Source organism: Melitaea cinxia, chromosome 19 (genome assembly GCF_905220565.1).
Source record: "Melitaea cinxia chromosome 19, ilMelCinx1.1, whole genome shotgun sequence".
In the NCBI taxonomy this organism is placed as follows: domain Eukaryota; kingdom Metazoa; phylum Arthropoda; class Insecta; order Lepidoptera; family Nymphalidae; genus Melitaea; species Melitaea cinxia.
Window position 1 is genome coordinate 8962489 of NC_059412.1, and position 19903 is coordinate 8982391.

At 33.9% G+C, this 19903-nt stretch overlaps 1 protein-coding gene across 1 annotated transcript in view; it reads right to left on the minus strand.

The window, feature by feature from the left end:
- Positions 1-15238, minus strand: part of LOC123662726 (paired box protein Pax-6) — a 41055-nt gene extending 25817 nt beyond the window's left edge. The window contains exons 1-2 of the mRNA XM_045597529.1: positions 15021-15238; positions 10243-10423 (exon numbers count right to left, since the gene is read on the minus strand). Of these exons, the coding sequence (XP_045453485.1) occupies positions 10243-10423; positions 15021-15238 (399 nt within the window). The remainder of the gene's footprint in view (positions 1-10242; positions 10424-15020) is intronic.
- Between the last annotated feature and the right edge of the window lie 4665 nt (positions 15239-19903).

A 19903-nucleotide genomic window follows, 5' to 3' on the forward strand; every position in this document is an offset into this window, starting at 1 on the left:
CGCGTGTTTCAGACGTGAAGGGCGGGGGGTGGCTTTAAACAAGATTTCAAAAAATGCCCCGTGTAAGGGGTGCATTATGAATAGGCTTAAAACAAATATGTTACAAATACATTGAGTTTCATTTATAAAAAAGTTATTAAGTCTAGTTGAAACTAAATCTTCATTATGATTTTTTTGCTGTATACTTTTTTATACTTATTTTAAAAAAAGTTGTTGGTTCTTAAATTAATAAAGCTCTTATTTACAATGGTCACATATCTACGTATGTGGATAAAGATAGTCGTACTAAATTAAATTAGACAGATTATGTGATTTGTGGACAATCATAGAATAAAATCATCGTAAAAAATTTCATATTCTAGAAGAAATTATGACAAATTCTGATATATAATAATAAATAAATAAATAGGAAGAAAGAAGAGGAGAAGGGTATAATTGCGAAGTTTCCGAAGGTTTAAACTGTCAATTTCTGTTTTTTTTTTTCCTTTAGAATCCAAGATAACAGACATTGGATGTATCTAGATAGGTTGTCATATTATGGGAGAGTAATAATACCATTGTTTGTCTGCGTAACAGAAAAATACTATCAACGGTTAATATTATTAGACTTTAAATATATGCCTGCGTTAATTTGTCAAAATATTTTAACACTCGAAATGTTGACGCCGCGTTCGCGCAACGGTCACAGCCACCATTTCACAGTTGTACCTGTTGCGCTGGCGGTTGCAGGTCCGATCCCCGTATATGACAAACATTTGTATTGGCCATACAGGTGTTTGGTCTGGGTGCTTGTGCAGTCCTTGTGGGTCTCCCCACCGTGCCTCGGAGAGCACGTTAAGCCGTCGGTCCCGGTTGTTATCATGTACAACTGATAGCGATCGTTACTCATAGTAAGGAATATATCCGCCAACCCGCATTGGAGCAGCTTGGTAGATTAAGCTGTGATCCCTCTCCTACACGGGTAAGAGGCCTATGCCCACTAGTGGGATATTACAGGCTGAAGCGTAGCGTAAATGTTACGTACCTACTAAGGTGGAAATTTGGATACTAAGGTTGTAACTATTATTCAGGATCAAGAACACATTCCATAAAAAATAAGTTCTACAAATCTAGACTATACAACGTGTGATTTGATTCAATAAAAAAATCTAGGTATTCCAAATAAAAGTGAGATCAATGCCCTATTAGACGCTTAAAATCATATGACGTTAGGTATCTTACCAGTGGCATTTCTTAAGCTTTATTTAAAATACTTAAAAAATCATGACGCCATAATCTTACCATATAAGGTCCGGAATATGTTATAACAGGAAAAGAGGTACGATAACTTCCTAGAAATACATAGCTACGTATAGTGTATACCTATATAAATATAGACTAAAAATTTATCGATATAATCTACAATTTTTTATATATATAATTGTGTTTGCTCGCAAACGAAAAAAAACCGACTTCAATTACATCGACAAGTAATACAACGTAGGTAGACAAACAAATAATCAAGTAAATACGCGCTATCAAAGATTACTAAAAAAGTAGTCATCAGATCTAGATCAAATTTAAATGATACTACATGACAATCATTAGCTATCCATTAAAGTAAGAATCATCGAAATCGATAAACCCAGAGAAAAGTTTTGCGGTTTATTACAACGTAAGTCGACGAAAAAATAGTCAACACGCATTATTGAATATAACACTAAAAGTATTTGTCAGATCCCAATTAAATTTAAAAGGGACCAAATGACACGTAACACCTTCCAATTAAAATAAAATTCATCGAAATCGGTCGACCTAGTCAAAAGTTCTGATGTAACATACATAAAAAAATACAATCGAATTGAGAACCTTCTTTTTTGGAAGTCGGTTAAAAAGGACAGAGACTGTGGGTGTGTGTTTATTAATAGTATCGAAAAAGGATCACAACTAAATCGAAAAGGTATCATCGTCATAACACAGATATATATAATTATTTTGTTCTAAGTCAGCGCATCATACTAGGCCGCTTGGTTAGGTGTTGCGCACATTACTCTCGGACCAATTTATTAATTAGTATTCATATATGTTTTTCACAAACGATTATTTGTATCAGCCTTCACAGTTTTACGAAACCTATTTTGATGTTAGGTAATGCTTCTGATTCGATTACTTTTTTTATTTGGCCTATTCAGTCACTTTAATTGTTTTATAATTATGTATTTAATTATAAATGTTGTGTCAACCCTACTCAGACATGTTGAATAAAATACACTGAAAAACAAACAATCAGGAAGTTTCACTGCTTTCATACCATAATGATAATATTAATAAAATATAATGCAGAATAATGAAATAAGAGTCGAGATAAAATCTCAGTGCGAGGGAACGGATCGAGTTTCGCGATGCAACATGACATGCGCGCGCGCAGCGATAGAGCTCACACTGCACGCGACGTATTATAACATAAAACTGTTTCATTATACTTATGAAATACATCGAAGATCCCGCATAAGGTACTAATATCATAGATCCGTTACAGCGTTCAACGAACACTGTAATTACTTAAGTGTCGGAAATATATGGAGTCGTAGATCATCTTAACGCGGCGCGCGGGCGTTCTCGCGTCACTTTGACATTGACAGGTGTCACTAGGGATGCGCGTACGCACGTCGTTGCGTCGGGACACGGTGATAGATCATGCGATAGTACGACTCGTGTAGGTGGTCTCGTGTGACGCGTTAGAACAAAAGCTCGACTATCTAACATAACAGGTTATTATCGATAGCCCTGTTAATTAAATCGATTGTAAAACGAACCACCTAACGGAATATAGGCCTTTTTAATGTATTTTTTTCACACAGATATTAGTATGTTAAGTGATGTGGAAGTTTTATGATATGATTTAATGTTACGTTAAACTTTTTGTTTATTCTTTTTAAAATCCAGATAAATATTAATTTTTTGTTGTATTACATATGGGTATGTGAAGAAATGCGTGTTAGAATGCGGTTAATACGCCTATCAATAGGTAAGGAATGTATCGCAACGACGATCAAAGGAAAGCCCCTTTTACAAAGTTGCACAACGCTTACTCCTGCCGCAGCATCAAGCGATACGTCCGGACAAAAGCCATTACATTCCATCGGAAGGGTCGTCAACCCTCCGGATTAGAATTACTATTACCTATAAGCATTATCTATAAACATTTTAACGTACACGCTTAACCCGCGGAGACCCGGGTTCGATTCCCCGGTGGAAAGCGGTTGGGGTGCGGTCTTTGGGGTTTTTTGCAATTCTCTGAGGACGTCTGAGATTGGTTGAGTCGATATTTAGTTGATTATGGCTTTAGAGTTTCGAATATTTTTGTAATGTTATGTATGTGTACAAATAACTAACGTGTCTATTAAGGGCCTAACTCTTGCACTTCATACTTATTAGAGTAGATAAAGAATGAGTTATATAAAAAAATTCATTATATGGCAAAGTAAATGCTGACTTGGCAGTGATCCCTAACACAAACGCCATGGTAACATAAGTACCTGGGTAGGTACGAACAAAACTCAAAATGAACAACGACAAACATGCATATCATCTCGTTTAAACTTAAACGTTATTTACATTGTATTTAAATACACATTGCATATGTCATTGCGAGCACAATAGCTTATTTATTAGCTATTTTGTCAAACTAATTTAACATTGACGTCGAAATCAATAAGTTTGTTTGTTTCGGTAGAACGCAAATAGGTCATTATTATGTGGTAAACAATAAACATTTGTTATAAATGTACGTTAACGTTTTGTCGGTCGTTCGTGACGTCGTTTGATAGATTTTATTCATTTCATTTCCTAGTTAAATTTAATTTATGAGCGAAAGAATATAGGTCTATAAACCTGCATTTAGTATTGGTACACTTAAGCCTATCGCTGTCCACTGCTGGACATAGGTAGACCTCGTGGCGTGAACTCATGTGTGTTGCCCAAGGTCACCACGCTGTGCAGGCGGGTTGGTGACCGCAGGGCTGACTTTGTCGCAGCGAAGATGCTGCTGCCCGTCTTCGACCCTTGTATTTCAAAGCCAGCATTCGGGTGGTTATCCCGCCATCGGTCGGTTTTTTAAGTTCCAAGGTGGTAGTGGAACTGTGTTATCCCTTAGTCGTCTCTTACGACAGCCACGGGAAGCAGGGGTTGGCTATATTTTTCACTGCCGTTGTCACACAGCTTTTTGCAGCAGAATTGGTAACAACATTGTAAAGTCAAAAACTCAAAACTTGAACTCCGAGTTATCATACCTTTATATAAATCAAATTATAATATAATCCTAATTATATAGTATTATATATTATCATACTTGTACTTATTTTTTTAAATATATATAACATATAAGATCTAATAAGTTAGCATCACTTTTAAAAAATTAGTATTTATCAGTCGGTAGCTAAAAAAAAATCGAAAACACTTCAAAATATCGTGCGTTATTTTAGCTGGCACATAATAAATATGTAAATTAATATATGCGAGATGTCCTCATACCGAAGATCTTAATTAGGATGTAAACGTGGAGATCGAGTAACGAGTGCGTGTCCACGTAATATTGACAGGAAGCCTCTAAAATGCGAACCGGTAGCGTTTGGGCGGTGTCGCCTTACTAGGACCACTCAAACGTGCAGCAGATTAAAATTACTAAATTATATTACTGTTTATCGATCGACTCTTTTATTAGTGTCTTTAACACGTATATGAGTATTTCATATTAATAACTTATGTCTGGAGGTAATTATTCCAAGTACATACACTTCTACTTTTATATCACGACAACTAAGACGTTTGAATGTCAAATTGCACGTAAAGGTTTTGTTTTTTTTTTTTTTTTAATGGGGACGAGGCTAAGGTAAAATTACATTGAAATTGTTTTAGATACTTAATAACATTGTAGTCGAATCGGTTTGAAATGTTTTTTTTTTTTTGCTTTTTATTTTATTAGATATCACTATCTACAATTTCAAAACGTAGATAAGTATAAAGCAAAAGCCGAATCGGATAACTAGTGGACGTGCAAGAAAAAGTGTTAAAATCTACACTAGATAAGAAACATACAATTAAAATAAAATAAGATATCAATAAAAAGGGTATATCTGTATCTAACTCGTTAATTATAAATAGGTAGGTACGACAAAGGTTGATACTTATCATTGTAAAATCACACATAGGAATTATAAAACTGTTACAATTAACATGGATTATATCGTTAACTTCGTCAATTACATATTTCGTTATTTTCTTTACATCAATTTAAAATTCGATTCAAGTTAAAAAATTGTCGTTAACGAAACGGACACGGTTTAATGCGATGCGGTCATCTTTGCGGAAAAGGAGTGTGAAAAATTGTCGAATTTCGAATGCAGCTTCAAGTGAAAAATAAAATGAGTGTATACTTGTGTACGCACGTAAGAAATTATACTTCATTGGCTAGCTAACTTCACGTTGCAAACTTCTTCTTCATTGACTAGCTAACTTCAGGGCGTCAGTGGTTTTGTGTGACGGTGTGCGCGCCTCGTAAAATTTTACTCTAATCATTTTCTCTAACGCGCCAAATGAAGTATAACTTCAAAAAAGTTTCATAACTTTAAATATCCTTCTTAGCATTACAATAAAAAAAAAACATAAAGTTTATTCATAATAATAGTAGTAAGTTGTTACCGCTCGTCAACTGAAATCTCCTACATTATCATACATATCTAAACTTAACTATCCATTCCTATGCAGCATAAGCAGTTGGTAAACCATAGAAGAGGGTAGATGAACTACAGATATGGTGCTCCCATATGAGTGAGGGAGACGACGAACGTCCGCGCACCCATGCGTGAAACGCAGCATTAAAGTGTCGATTCCGAAAAGAAAAGTGCCGTAAGTACGAGAAACATAAAACCGCTTACGTAGTTTTGTATTTCTGTTTCGTGACTTAAAATTTCTTGAATATGTTTGACGATGTATTATAACTTAGGTAGATCCAGATTAAATGTCAGTTTATATTTAGATTGTTTTTTATTAAATTATTAAGGAAGCGTTTAGGTATCATATTGTGTTCGAGATTCATAGACGGGATCATAAAAAAAAAGGTAGTAGACGGCCCTATTAAGCCGTCAGCTTATATTAAGTATGAAGATCTTATGAAGCCATTATTTATTAATACGCAGCGACAGTATCGAGAAATATTTTAAATATTATAGATATAACAACGAACAGAGCGGGCACTTACGCCCCTCTTCCGCGAAGTCGCAATCGATTGTTCCAAGTATTTTTGTCTACTCGCAGCCGGTAAGAAACATCACGCCCATTCGACCGTTATGACTAGACTACGCAACTCGCAATAAACACCCATCCCTCTCTGGCACACGTGTCACCATATCTCCCATCGGCAATGCCCAGTGGGCCGTGTGCGTGCGACAGTCATAAAAATAGCCCCTTCACGAATCTTCTAGGTAAGAGGGATGATGTACGAGCACTGTTCCCTCTCGTTATTGATATATAGGCGGTATGTCGACGAGCTCGTGTTGATTTCTTTATTAATTAGATACCTATTCTATATATAGACGCGTGAAAAAATATTGAAGTAGGCTCGTACAAATAAATGGTGTATGTTTCTTGTATTCTAATAATTAATGACTGCAAAAATAACGATAAAAGCATTGAAATTTTAATTGAAACAAATTGTGTAATTCAAAATTGAGATCGAACCGCGACTCTACTTCAAAGTTTTGAAATAACCGCAGATAAAAAAATCAGCCGTAGCTTTGTCACGGCATGTTTACACTCGTTCACAAAGGGCCGAGTTTTGACATGATTAACAGAAAAATTGGCCCGATCGATGAAAAAAAATAACAATATTCGCTTTTAAGTATGTTTTTTTTTTGCGGCAGATGTCGCTCGCTTACGTCCGCTTCGATTACAGATCGTGTCACTAAAATGACTTTATTCAACTTATGATATTTCACCTTTGGACCGTTAATATTTTTTTAACGTTTTTATTTCAACTCTTTTGTTTATTCTTTGTTATTATTTTTTGGTTGTAAATAATTTTGTAGAATAGTCTATTGTGTGGTCAGCTGTATAATTAATATTAACTGTGCCTGCCTATTCATCATTACCACTATTAACCATCAATCCAATTATTTACCAACCAATTATTTTTATTATAAGACCGAATTGAATTGTCTAGTTACATTAAAAAAAAAAACTTTTGGAGACAATTCCTAGTCTCAAGAAGTAAGAAAGAAAACATAAAATCCATTTTTAAAAATTCGATTAACTCGTGAACATAAACATACGTTAATAAAATACAAAGATTTTACGATCCAGTCAATAACATTCGACGATTTGTATTGATGAAATAGCACAAAGCGGACGAAACGAAAAATTTTTATAAACTGTCGCCCATAGTTCACAGAGAAGTTTATTACTACGACAGTGCTCGAAAAGGACCTCGGACAATAGCAGAGCTGGGTTTGTGAACATATGCTTGAAAACTTGGTAAATTTCGGAATTGGATTAGGTAGCCTTTGTGTCTGACCAGCTTATTTTACGACAATAAGTATGATTTTAATGAAATGTCTGTTTGAATGTGTTTTGACGTGATTCGATTTTGATTTAATGTTTGAATAGATGACGATCGCTTGTGACAATCACATATTTGGATTTTTAACAGTATTTCGAATTGAAGTTAAATGTATTCTTTGTGATACGATTTTTAGCTCTGTTGAAACCTTATTAAAAATGACCTTAGAGGATAATTGATTTCTTTTTGGAACGAAGTTCCTTACAGGCTTGACATATGGCTGGGCGAACGAACTGAAAAAAATGTGATACTAAAACCGTAAGAAAAATATATAACGGAAGTAACGTAATATCAGTCACATGACTGTATAATATGACGTTTGTAAAAGTAAAATATTACTAGTAAACCTTTTTTTTTTTAATTATTTCTGTAATTTTATACTGTCGACAAAATAAATAAAGCCATGTTTTTTTTAATTTCACTTAATAGTTTGAATTATTATTATTATTATGTTTGATTTATTTTATTTTACGGTATTTGTTATTTTCTAAAATACTAAATTTTTTTAATACTTTTATGTACTTAATTAAAAACCAATCAACAAAAAAAAAATTAAGAACTAGAAATACATATAAAATTCAACATTTTTTTTTTCAAATTGTGTTGCTTCTATACTATCCGAAGGAACTTTGTTCCTACCTGGTTATTATTATTATTTTTTAGAACTAGACAGACATCGAAATGTTAACTGTATTAAAATAGTAATATTTTTGTAACAAAGTTCCTTATGGGTTGTACCCTAGGCTTTAAAAAACGTCCGTAACGTTAAAAAAAGCGTAAGAGTTTTATTCATTGTCATGTATAATGGCTATACACTATACAGTGTCTAATATACATACGAGTATACCTAGCCTACGTGATCACTGTTATTATTATTGCAGATTGCTATTATTATTATGTCATTCGATAATTATTAAATATTTTTAACATTAATAATAATAATAATAATTTATTAATAACACGATATTACGGTCTTAAGGAAACTTTAATTCTTAAAATCGAAGTCGTTATTATAGCGTGTTAAATTGCGGTTTGCTCAATTACAAGGTCAGTTAATTTAATTAATAATACATAAGTAGCTACCTATTGGGTTGTCAGTTTAAAAATACGAGTTGGTACAGACAAGTCGATATTAACGTAAGAAATTAAAGAGATTATCATAAATAAAGCAATCAGACTACTTTACCACTTTAGCGATTATACGATAATTTAGCTATTAACTATTAAATTTCTTGTACCTATTACAAAATTGCATCTCACTGGGCTCTTGTCAAAATTCTTGATCATGCGCCGTCCGCATGCGGTAGTCTATCTTTTTTTGTCTTTGGTATCGCAGGGGAACCCATTACAAAGCAATACTGATAGTTAATATATGTGTAATACATATAAATATAATATACATAAATAAATGATATTTGCTAGGTAGCCTGAACCACGATTTTTCAATAAATCATATCATAAAACCTTTAGTAAGATTTTACAATATAAAATTACTTCCAATCTCAGCACTTTTATCGTGAGATAAAATTGCATTCAATTATTATAATTAATCGAATACATTTAAGAATAGCTAAATTTAAAACATTATACAGGTTGGCACAGTGTTGGATGGTGTCGTGGTCTGGGCACCTTTTGGCACCAATTTGTTTCAATATGTGATTCCAACTTACTGGAGGCCGTTGAGTTTGGCTCGCTTACTTATGTTTTCTTATAGTAAAAATATTGTCAATATATTTTTATACAAATCAATCTTGTAGAGTATGGTATTATGGGAAAATAGAAGAAGTATCAAATCATATTTTTATGGTGCTATAAGATAAATGGGGATGCACAGTATCCATGCAACCTTTATCAAGTACCTACCTAACGGTTTTAGTATTGGCGTTAGACTTTTTTAACTTGTAAGACTTTTTTTTATGTCACTAGGTCGGCAAATAAGCGTACGGCTCACCTGATGGTAAGCGATTACCCTAGCTTATAGACACCTGCAACACCAGAAGCATCGCAAGCGCGTTGCCGACCCAATCCCCAATCCCCCCAGGAGCTCTGGTCACCTTACTCACCAACAGGAACACAATACTGCTTGAAAACAGTATTGTTTTGCTGTGATCTTCTGTAAGGTCGAGGTACTACCCCCGTCGGGCTGCTCCATATTTTGAGCAGGAAATTCCTGCTGTGCCCTACCTCAGTTAAGACTGGGTTCTAGTTTATGAAAATGTAGGTAATAGGTAAAAGCCAAAGCCAGCCCTGCGGTCACCAACCCGCCTGCCCAGCGTGGTGACTATAGGCAACACACATGAGTTCACTCCATTTTTGGTGCGAATTTGTGCAGGCCTATGTCCAGCTGTGGAATGTATTGGGCTGAACTGATGATGATGAGGATGATGATGAGGTAATAGGTATACCTAAATCATGAAAGTCGTTTTTGTATTTTAAAAAATGCGAACTCTTTGTTGGTAGAAAATTTATTGTGCGAATAGGCTATAATATAAGATATTAATTTAAAATATGCGAGCCACCTTTTAGATTTTATTTTCCTTGTTATTACTTCGAATGTAATTAATTTAATTTTAAACGTGTGTAAAATAATTTATTTAGATATTTCTTAGTACTTTATACATTTATATTTTAAGTATAATTTTACTTACGCTCGGTATGTTGTCGTTATTGCATACGTTTTCACTCAGCAGACGATCTCTGATTTCCCATGCGAAGATCGAAGGGCACTCTCTCTTGTAGTCCGCGATCTTCTGGACCACGGGCGTCGTCGCGACCCGCGGCTTCGAACCCCCTATCGCACGGGGCTTGATTGACCCCGTCTCGTAATACCTGTGGACAAATATTAAGAGTGATGATGTCGGCTAAACGTCCGAGTATGCCTACCTACTACAGATATACATAACTTGGTTTTTATTTAACTAAACGTTTTTAATTTTTTTTTAGTTTTTTTAACTTCGCTAGAATTAATTTTGTATGTTTAAATTTTGAATATCTTAAATGTGATCGTTGTGTAAATAAATGCAGTTTTACTTATAATTAGAGAGATTAATTATAAAATATTTTTAAAATATTCTAAAATTGTTGATTCTACGTTGTGTTACCTCTTCTTATGAAATAATAAACTATGGACATAGTAGTATAGATAGTAGTATTTAAAAAAATCTTATAGACGCCGTACAAATATTTTTGTATCCGAACACAATAGTACTCGAATACATCTCGATTCTAAAATTTAATAAGTAGTACGTATGTTACGTTTACCATTGAAAACATTAAGCATCCGACCCACTAGAACGGCATTAGCTCACAATTACGAATATAATCTCAAACTATCCCCTTATTTCGAGTACCTATACAAACATGCTTGCCAAACTCTGCCATATAACTAAGTAAGATACACGCGAAAACAAACTTTAATTCCTTGAAATAGGGTATAATGGTTTTTTCACGAAATGCATTCTTATTCTGGTTCAGATATAGGATGTACAGAGAGCATTGTTGCAATCGACATGTGTCGATATTTGCAGTGAAATGTCGATGGGGACGATACGATTGTCGAATTGCCGGATACAACTGATATTTAAGAAATTTCGGCGTTTTATTGAGGGGTAAATATTTATTAATGTCAAGGGTGAAGTGGAAGAAAAACGCAATGTTTTTATTGTTTAATTTCTTGTAACAGCTTCGGTTTCTCTAATTCACCTTCTTTTAAACGTGAATAGATTTTTATTTACTGTTATTATGTTTATTAAAAAAACTTCTTAAAATTACTTGTAATTTTAGGGTTATTGTTCTAAAGGCAAGAAAGACTAAAAACAATAACAAATACTCAAACAATAGTCGGATTAAGCTCGTTGTAGACAATTACTGTGCAAAAAAGAGACAATGTCCAAGAGAAAGAATAAGGAAATACAATGTCATAAGAGACAAAACATAGGTACATCAGTTTTCTAAACAAAATGACCAAAAGTAATAATTAGATTCGGTCACCTAATAATTGTGTAGGGTCGCAGATGAAAAAATATATGTATATAATATCGTAGGTGGGCGAACAAATAATAAATTAAATACACATTATTACGGATAGCAGAAATAGTACTCGTCAGACTTCGATCAAATTTAAATGGATTAGTTCCATATCAAAACCAGCTTTTAACTGAAAAAGAATCATCAAAATCGGTACATCCATTATAAATTATGAAGTAACATACATAAAAAGATACAGTCGATTTGGTAACCTACTTTGGTAAAAAAAAAAAGTTTTTAAATTCGGTTATAATTGAATGTCACCTAAAAACCGTTACATGACTTTGCTTTGTTAAAAAGGAATCAAACCCCGAATAAATAGATGTCATCTGCCGATACATGTTTATTTTGTGGAGGGCCATTCGAATGTTATTATCGCTGAGGGCCGGGAGCAAATCGTAATCGTTTTCGCCTCGGGCGTCTGAATAAACGCGGTGCGTAACGCACTACTCGAAATCTTGGGGTGAGCTAAGTTTTGGTTTTTAAAATGCTTGATAACGCGTTTAGAAATTGGAAATAAGCATACAGGTTAAATCATCTATCGATAAATGTGTTGCAAGTTGTGCGGGCAGTAGCGTCTTCGGTGCGACAAAGCCAGTCCTGCGGTCACCAACTCGCCTGCCCAGCGTGGTGACTATCAACACACATGAGTTCACGCCATTTTCGGCGTGAACTTGTGGAGGCCTATGTCCAGCAGTGGACTGTGACAGGCTGAAATGATGAAATGTGTTGCAAAGCGTAAACCTCGAGAAGGACTGGACCAATTAGGCTAATTTTTTTTTTTAGTTTTCTAATACTTTGTAAAAGGTTCTTTTGGAATAAAAGATAAAGAAAAATTGTAAATTTCGTAACGTATTTACAATTTTTATTATTAGTATTAACTTATTAACTTTACGTTTTTGACAGTTCGCAAGACAGATAGCTTTTGTGGAATCAGCTTTTTTTCTATTACTAAGTAATTCTAATTTATATGCTTAAGTTAGTAAACATTAGTAGGGACAAAAAGCCTAGGCAACGGTTGTATGTTGCGGTTTGAATGTTTTTTTTTAAGAAACTTGTTATTATTTTAATTGACAAATTAAAACTATTGCAGTACTTATATTATTATCATTAATTTTTTTTCTGGAAATTGTTTTTAAAAGCGTTCTTCGTTCTTTTTTTAAATATTTTTTATAATCTATAATTGTATAATAATGTCTACTTACTGCATATTCCGTGATAATCTGAGACAAAAGAGAATATAATCAGTCATGTTACTTAACCGACTTCAAATATGGGAACGAAAGTATTTCTCAAAGCAACAATTTAGCACAATGCCTTGTAACTAATGCTTACTTTAGAGAATTGATTTTTTAAAAAAAAAAAGCATTAGTGTTCAGATTTTTATATCGAAATATGCGATAGAATTGATATTATAAAAGTATAGAAAAATGGTAGTTTTACAATCAAGATATGAACAACATAAGCGTGGCGGGAGGGCTCTTTAATTAGGAGTCCCGCCGCTTGCCCTTTATAAAGCCCTAAGGAACTGAACCCTTTACGTAATTGGCACGATAAGAATTTTAGGGGCATGTGGGAAAAATGCACTTGCAGCCGTACGTCGCATTATTAGAACTGTGTAGACTTTTTTTAAGATTTTTCCATGTCTGTACTTAGTCACCAAGATATTGTTTTATATTATCAAAATCATAGTTTTCGTGTTAAATATGTTTATGGTGCTACTAGTTACTAGTACTTAGCAGTTAAATAAATTTATTCAAAATAAATATTTAAAATTTCATATTTTTGAATACAAAAAACTAGATATTTATTCAAATTATTTCTGAGCCTACAAATTATGTCCGTCAGTGTTAAAATATTATTTGTTATTTGATTTTCATTACATACACATATTTGTTTTTATTTTAAATTTAATTTCAATGTATTTTAGCTTAATATTATTATTCAAATGTATACTTATTCATATGTTTTATTTATTGATTGCACCTACGTTAGAATTCGTGTTGATTTTTTTAATAATAATTTAAATTGTTCGAATGTATTTGTTATTAAATTTTTATAAATAAAAACACACACAACGAACAAACAGAAAATAATAACACGCACCCAGCGGCCAAATAACTTTCGTACAAGATCTCTCGAAGTGCTTATCGCAATGCGAGAGCCAGCAGGGGTGCCAATTACTGACAAATATTATTATTTTCCTTTTTATCGCGTTTATTTAGGGGCGGTCGTGGGACAGCCCTGAAAGGCACACCCTGCATTAAAACTCCTAGTTTCTTTGATTGACGTCTTTTAAACTTCTTTATTGTCCCAAATTGACTTTTGAATTGTTCACGTCGAACTTATAATAGAAACGTAAATGTGATTTGCGTGTGAGTATTTATTAATGAATGTAAATTTAATACTATTTTATACAATATTTAAATAAAAACTTGCGAGAAGTAAGATCGAGCGTGGAATACAATTTCGTAAAAATAATCGAAGCAGTAATCGAATATGAAGTCGCCACATACGGAGCCGGAGGGAACGGGCACTTCGCTCTGGAGTGGCATTTAAAATAAACTCGCATATAGATTTAGTTTTAACGGCAATAGGATTGAGCGTTTCAATAAGCACTCGAGTGGAGGGCCGAAATCCTCCGCGATAACCGATAAAATCGCAATCAAACGATAAGCTCCCTGACGGAATTAGTCGGCGCCCGGCACCCGATGTCGATTCCCACCTCACCCGCGGCGCACTTCATTCAGACAAAAACAATACTCTATGGGAATGCAAACTTTTTGTATTGATTAAGTCGTTCAAATATTTCCTTGATTCCATGGACGCGTATTGTTCGCGCTATTGTCGCGTTCCTTAGGCGGTATTATGGGAACTCCGTCAATTTGCTCGCGTGGCTCGAGGATTCGACCTCATCGTGGACAACCGTCACAATCGATTCTTATGCTATTGTTGTACGACAATGGGTTTTGTGCTAAATAATTCATTTATTCGTGTAATAGTGCTCGATTTAATTGTTGTGAGCGCCCTTTGCTTCAATCAATACAGTTAGACTTATTTCGTAAATTGTTTAGAATTGGATTAAAGCATTAACATATTACGCTTAAAGCGAATTTAATACATTTCTTTATATGTATTGTTGGCGATTATTCATATTGAAATTCTTAGCCTGTTCTTGCTTTACGATTACCTAATACCAATAAAGAAATAATATTTGTACTGAATACTTAAAAATCTGAATATATATTATTCAAATTGATCAAAACGTACCAAATTGTAACAAATTTTCTGCTTAAAAAGATCCCCTAATGCATATATTGAATGTTATAACATATAGTATATTAAGTCTGGAAGTAAGCAGGACTATCTGCTATCATGCTATTGATTCAAAAATACTAACCTGCCGAGTATCTTAGACACGCAGCCGTTGGAGACCTGCAGGATGCGGCTGATGTCGCAGGGCCTCGCGCCCGAGTGGGCAAGCTCCACAATCTTCTGCCTCGTGGAGTCGGGCAACGGCCTGCCATTGACGTAAACACCTCCCAACTGGTTGATCCCACTGTGGCCGGCGGAGGAGCACCCGAATAGGGCCCCACCGCCCATCGCCGCGCTGTGCATCAGCTCATCTAAGACATAGGGGACTTCTGTGATATTTATAAATATGAAGGCCAATTTGTTCATAGTTATCTAATAAAACTTAGATTAGGCAAGTACTTATAATATCAGTATATTTTATGCTGATTATACAAGATTATCTATAAAACAAGGAATATTGGTACATACTGCTAAAGTTTGGGTTTAATAACTGAGTAGTCTAAAATAAAAAAAAATTTAACATAACATAACAATACACTTTATTATACACCAATACAGAAATAATACATATCAGATTGATTTTAACAGAGTAAGGTACAAAGGGCGGCCTTATTGCTGAAAAGCGATCTCTTCCAGGAAACCTAGGGGCAGAGGAGATGGTCTTGTGTCGATGTAGGTGTACAAATTGAGACATAAACGTTTGAATATATTTACTGAAACACATATACATATAGGTATATACATAATTACATACATACACACATACATACGTACATACATACATACATACATACATACATACATACATACATACATACATACATATATACATGCATACATGCATACATACATACATACATACATACATACATACATACATACATACATAAATACATGGACACAAACATACATACATACATATGTATATATAATTTTATTCACGTTGAATATCAAGAAAATGCTTCCTGATAGCCATTTTTAATTAAAGCAATTTTTTTACAAAAAAAAAAAGATTTAAAACCAAATCTGCTCAAGTGGAATTTAGATCGGAAACGACCTCTTTTCAAATAGCCATACATATAATGAAAAATATCATCACTTTTTTAACTGCCTATATTATAAAAGCGTAGACACAATATTCATACAAAAACCTTACAGTGTTAAAAAACTAACCCTTTAGAAAAAAGGAATAATCCGCTTTGCAAAAATAAAATTGAATCTATTCTGAAAGTGAAGTAAAAAAAGGGTTTGCGGTACAAGAATGAAGACCACAAATCATTATCTAATCCTAAGAGATAAGCATGCTCCAGAATCCTTTATTGTAAAACCGAAATTGAACGCTTTGGAGTACTTTTTTTTTTAAATTATAGAAAAAGATGAATTAGCAAAAAAATTTTATATAGTTAAATTTAATTTTGCAATAAAATGAATGAAGCAGATAAAGATGGTATCAAAAATCTTTAAATAAATACTTTTGTCTACATTTTAGTCTTATGGATGTTTTGTGCTTGCAGACATGTCTGTTGATTTCACTCGTGTTAACATGCAGTTAAGAATAATAAATGTTAATGTTATAATACCTAGGTAGGTACGTACTATAAAATGTTATGCAGTACTTTAAATTGATTCTTTAGAAGTATTTCGGAATACTTTCTTATACAACTGGGTCGGCAAACATGCGAGTAAACAGAGTAATCTTTGCCAAATTTATTTTCTTTATAATTTTAGCACAGAAACATAAATTATCTACTTGTATTTCATTCTAAAGTACTGACTAAGGTTGTTAGATTAAAATATTATTAAATTTGAATGTTTACCTGTTTCTCTTTAGTTTTACCGTATATTTTGTGATTTTTTTCAAAGACAAACTTTGTTGATGATTCTCTAACCAAATTGGTATTTCTATTAATTACTTAACCTATTGTTGTACGTTAGTACTTCTACGCAAATGAAGTCGCGTGTCGCAACTAGTTCAATTCAAAATCCCGGTGGTGCTCAAAAAAGTTTCAAAAATACAATTCGCTTTCTACGAACGATTCATGATCACATTTCAAAACTATTCCTCCTAAAGAACTGACTCGTAATAATACGAGTAGCTCGCTAACATATGCGAAAACTATGTACCTAACGGAAAACGCAAAAAGTTGGTCGTTGCAAGATTCATTCCAACAAATAATGTTTACGTTATAACGTAACTATTCAAATACGAACTTACATAATTATGTTCGCTTTATCATTAGTATCCCACTGCTGGGCTTAGGGATGTTATTATATAGAAATTTATTGTTTTTACTGGGTGTTTATTTAAGTATACATTTCTACGTTTTAATCTCATATTTAAAAAGTAAAAGCAGTCTGGGTGTAATATTTGTATTTATATATAATTATATGTATTATTTCCATGTATATTTACAAAAAAGATTTAGCTATATCAGCCGGCTGTTACCTATATAACACAAGCATTAAGCTTACCTTAGAACAGACGACCGTGTGTAAATGTTTTTATTTTTTTATTAATGAATTATATCCTATTCAGCGGTCACGTTAACGATATTATTAATCACAGGCTAATCTAAATTCAAACCATTTTCATACAATTTTTGGGTCAAAGCAAATTAATTTCTCAAGAAAATATATGAGCTAAGTTTAGCTAATCTCTGTTTCTGTACTAAATTGTTTGGTGCAAGATTACATCTGTAAATGATAAAAATGTGTGGATCTAGTGACACTGTATGTCACGCAAGATATTACAATTTTTTTATAAAAATACAGTTTATATATCAATTTTATAAGTGTAACTACGGAGATGTTTGCCGATTCTTCTCTGCAGAATCTGTATTCCGAACCGGTGCTAGAGTCACTTTCAAAAATAATTAAAGTTTTAATTTGTAAGAAGACGATTCGAAGGTGCTTCTGAAGCCGATTTTAATGAAGTTATTTTTGATTTCGAGTTTGATTTTGACTCAGCACCTATCTAATATACTTACAAATAAAATTCATAATAATTGTTTTTATTATATATTGTTATGTTATGCCCACTGCTGAAAATAGGCCTCTTTCTCCATATTTTTAGAAGAAACGGAGCTTAATCCACCACGCTGCACCATTGTGTGTTGGCTGATATATTTCCTACTATGAGTAATTATTCATATCAGGTGTATATGAAAATAACCGAGGCCGTAAGTTTAATGTATTCTCCGACAAGGACAGACACCCAGTCCGGAAAGAAATATTTATACAAATGCAAATATATTCTCCGAGTGCGATTAGAGCCTGCAACCACCACTAAGCAGAGCGATGTCGATCGATATATCAGTCGACAATTACAGATGGTGGGACGGCAGTTGTTTCTCAATTATAACCGCGCTTACCACGCCAGTAGTTCTCAATGGACGCATTAGATCAACCGTTCAGCCCGTCAGATAATTCCTTCCCCCACCCCCTACAAACACGCCTCGCGGTAAAAAATGAACAATTGGATGCAATTTGTGGGTGAATTTAGGGCAAGCCCTTGATTAAGGCCTAAAGGGGATGACGAAAGTTCATTGTTTTGTCCCTTTTTTCTGCGGTTGCTCAAATTTTTAGGCGCGTGATTGGAATGTAGTTGCTTACCAAGTTCTTTCATTTATATGTAGCAAACATATTTTTTATTTTTGGAAAAATGCAATTTTTGTTGCAAGTTCTTCACCCACTTGGGGACGCTTGACTTGGGGAGTAAGTGGGTAAATGCGTGACGAAAGCGTTACGAAAGGTGTGATCGGTTAATCGAACGGAAGTTGAGAGGGTTACGTTTCATAAGTTTTATTTCAGTCGTGTGGTTTAGCACAGTTTTTTTTCTTTAAATATTAGTGGGTTGGCGAATATATTCCCTACTATGAGTAACAATCGCTATCAGGTGAACCTACATGATCTACGATATACTAAGTGAACAACCGGGACCGACGGCTTAACGTGTTCTCCGAGGCACGGTGGGGAGACCCACATATACTGCACAAGCACCCAGACCACGGTGAACATCTGTATGGCCAATACAAATGTTTGTCATGTGCGGGGATTGAACCCGCAACTGCTAGCGCAACAGCCACAAACCAGTGCTGTCACCGTTGCGCCAAACGCGTCAAAAATACTAATCCTCTGCGAAATTTAGATTAACGTTTTCTACTATTCACGTAAATACTACTGATCCGATTGCAATGGAATGTGGTACGTAAACAGCTGGAGATTCAGATTTATTCCAAGGCCCTTTCCTTTTAATATCGACATATTTACATAAGCTACGTGGGTAAAAACGCGAGACGTAGCCAATTTATTATAACCATTCATAGCAATTAGACATCTTGTAGCTTAAATGCCCATAGTGTGAAAACTATAATTTAACAATGGATTCATTCTGACATAATTAATAAAACTTAATCAAGTTTTTGTACTATAAATATAGAAATAATTAACGATGCGTGATATTTTTTTCTGGGCACGCAATCAAAATTAATTATAGTCAAGTTTCGCCAATTAAATGACGTATTTTCGCGCCGAAACTCGTTATTAATAAACACCTCTTAGCTCTCGTCAGGCGTCACCAACCGTTGGCCGTGCACTAACAAGCAAGCGGCTGTTAAAAGAACAATGGACAATCGCGACGGTACGCCTCACGCCCAGTGTGTGGGTGGTGTTCGAAAGAGGAGGCAGCGTTTGTGGTGGTAAGAAATTTAAAAAAATATACTTTACGTTATACTCATTTTTAAATTCATATTTCGCCTAAATTTGTTTTCAAACTCCGTCTTATATTTACTATAAATATCCAAATATCTAAACTGTGACTAAAATTAATAATGTTATTGTAGATAACGGAATACGATTATAAATTTAAATTGAACAAAATTAGTTATTGGTTAATAAACTTTTAATGATAAAAGAAAACACCTTCTAGGAGCCTTCAAGTCTCAATTAAACATTACTTGGTATAAAATC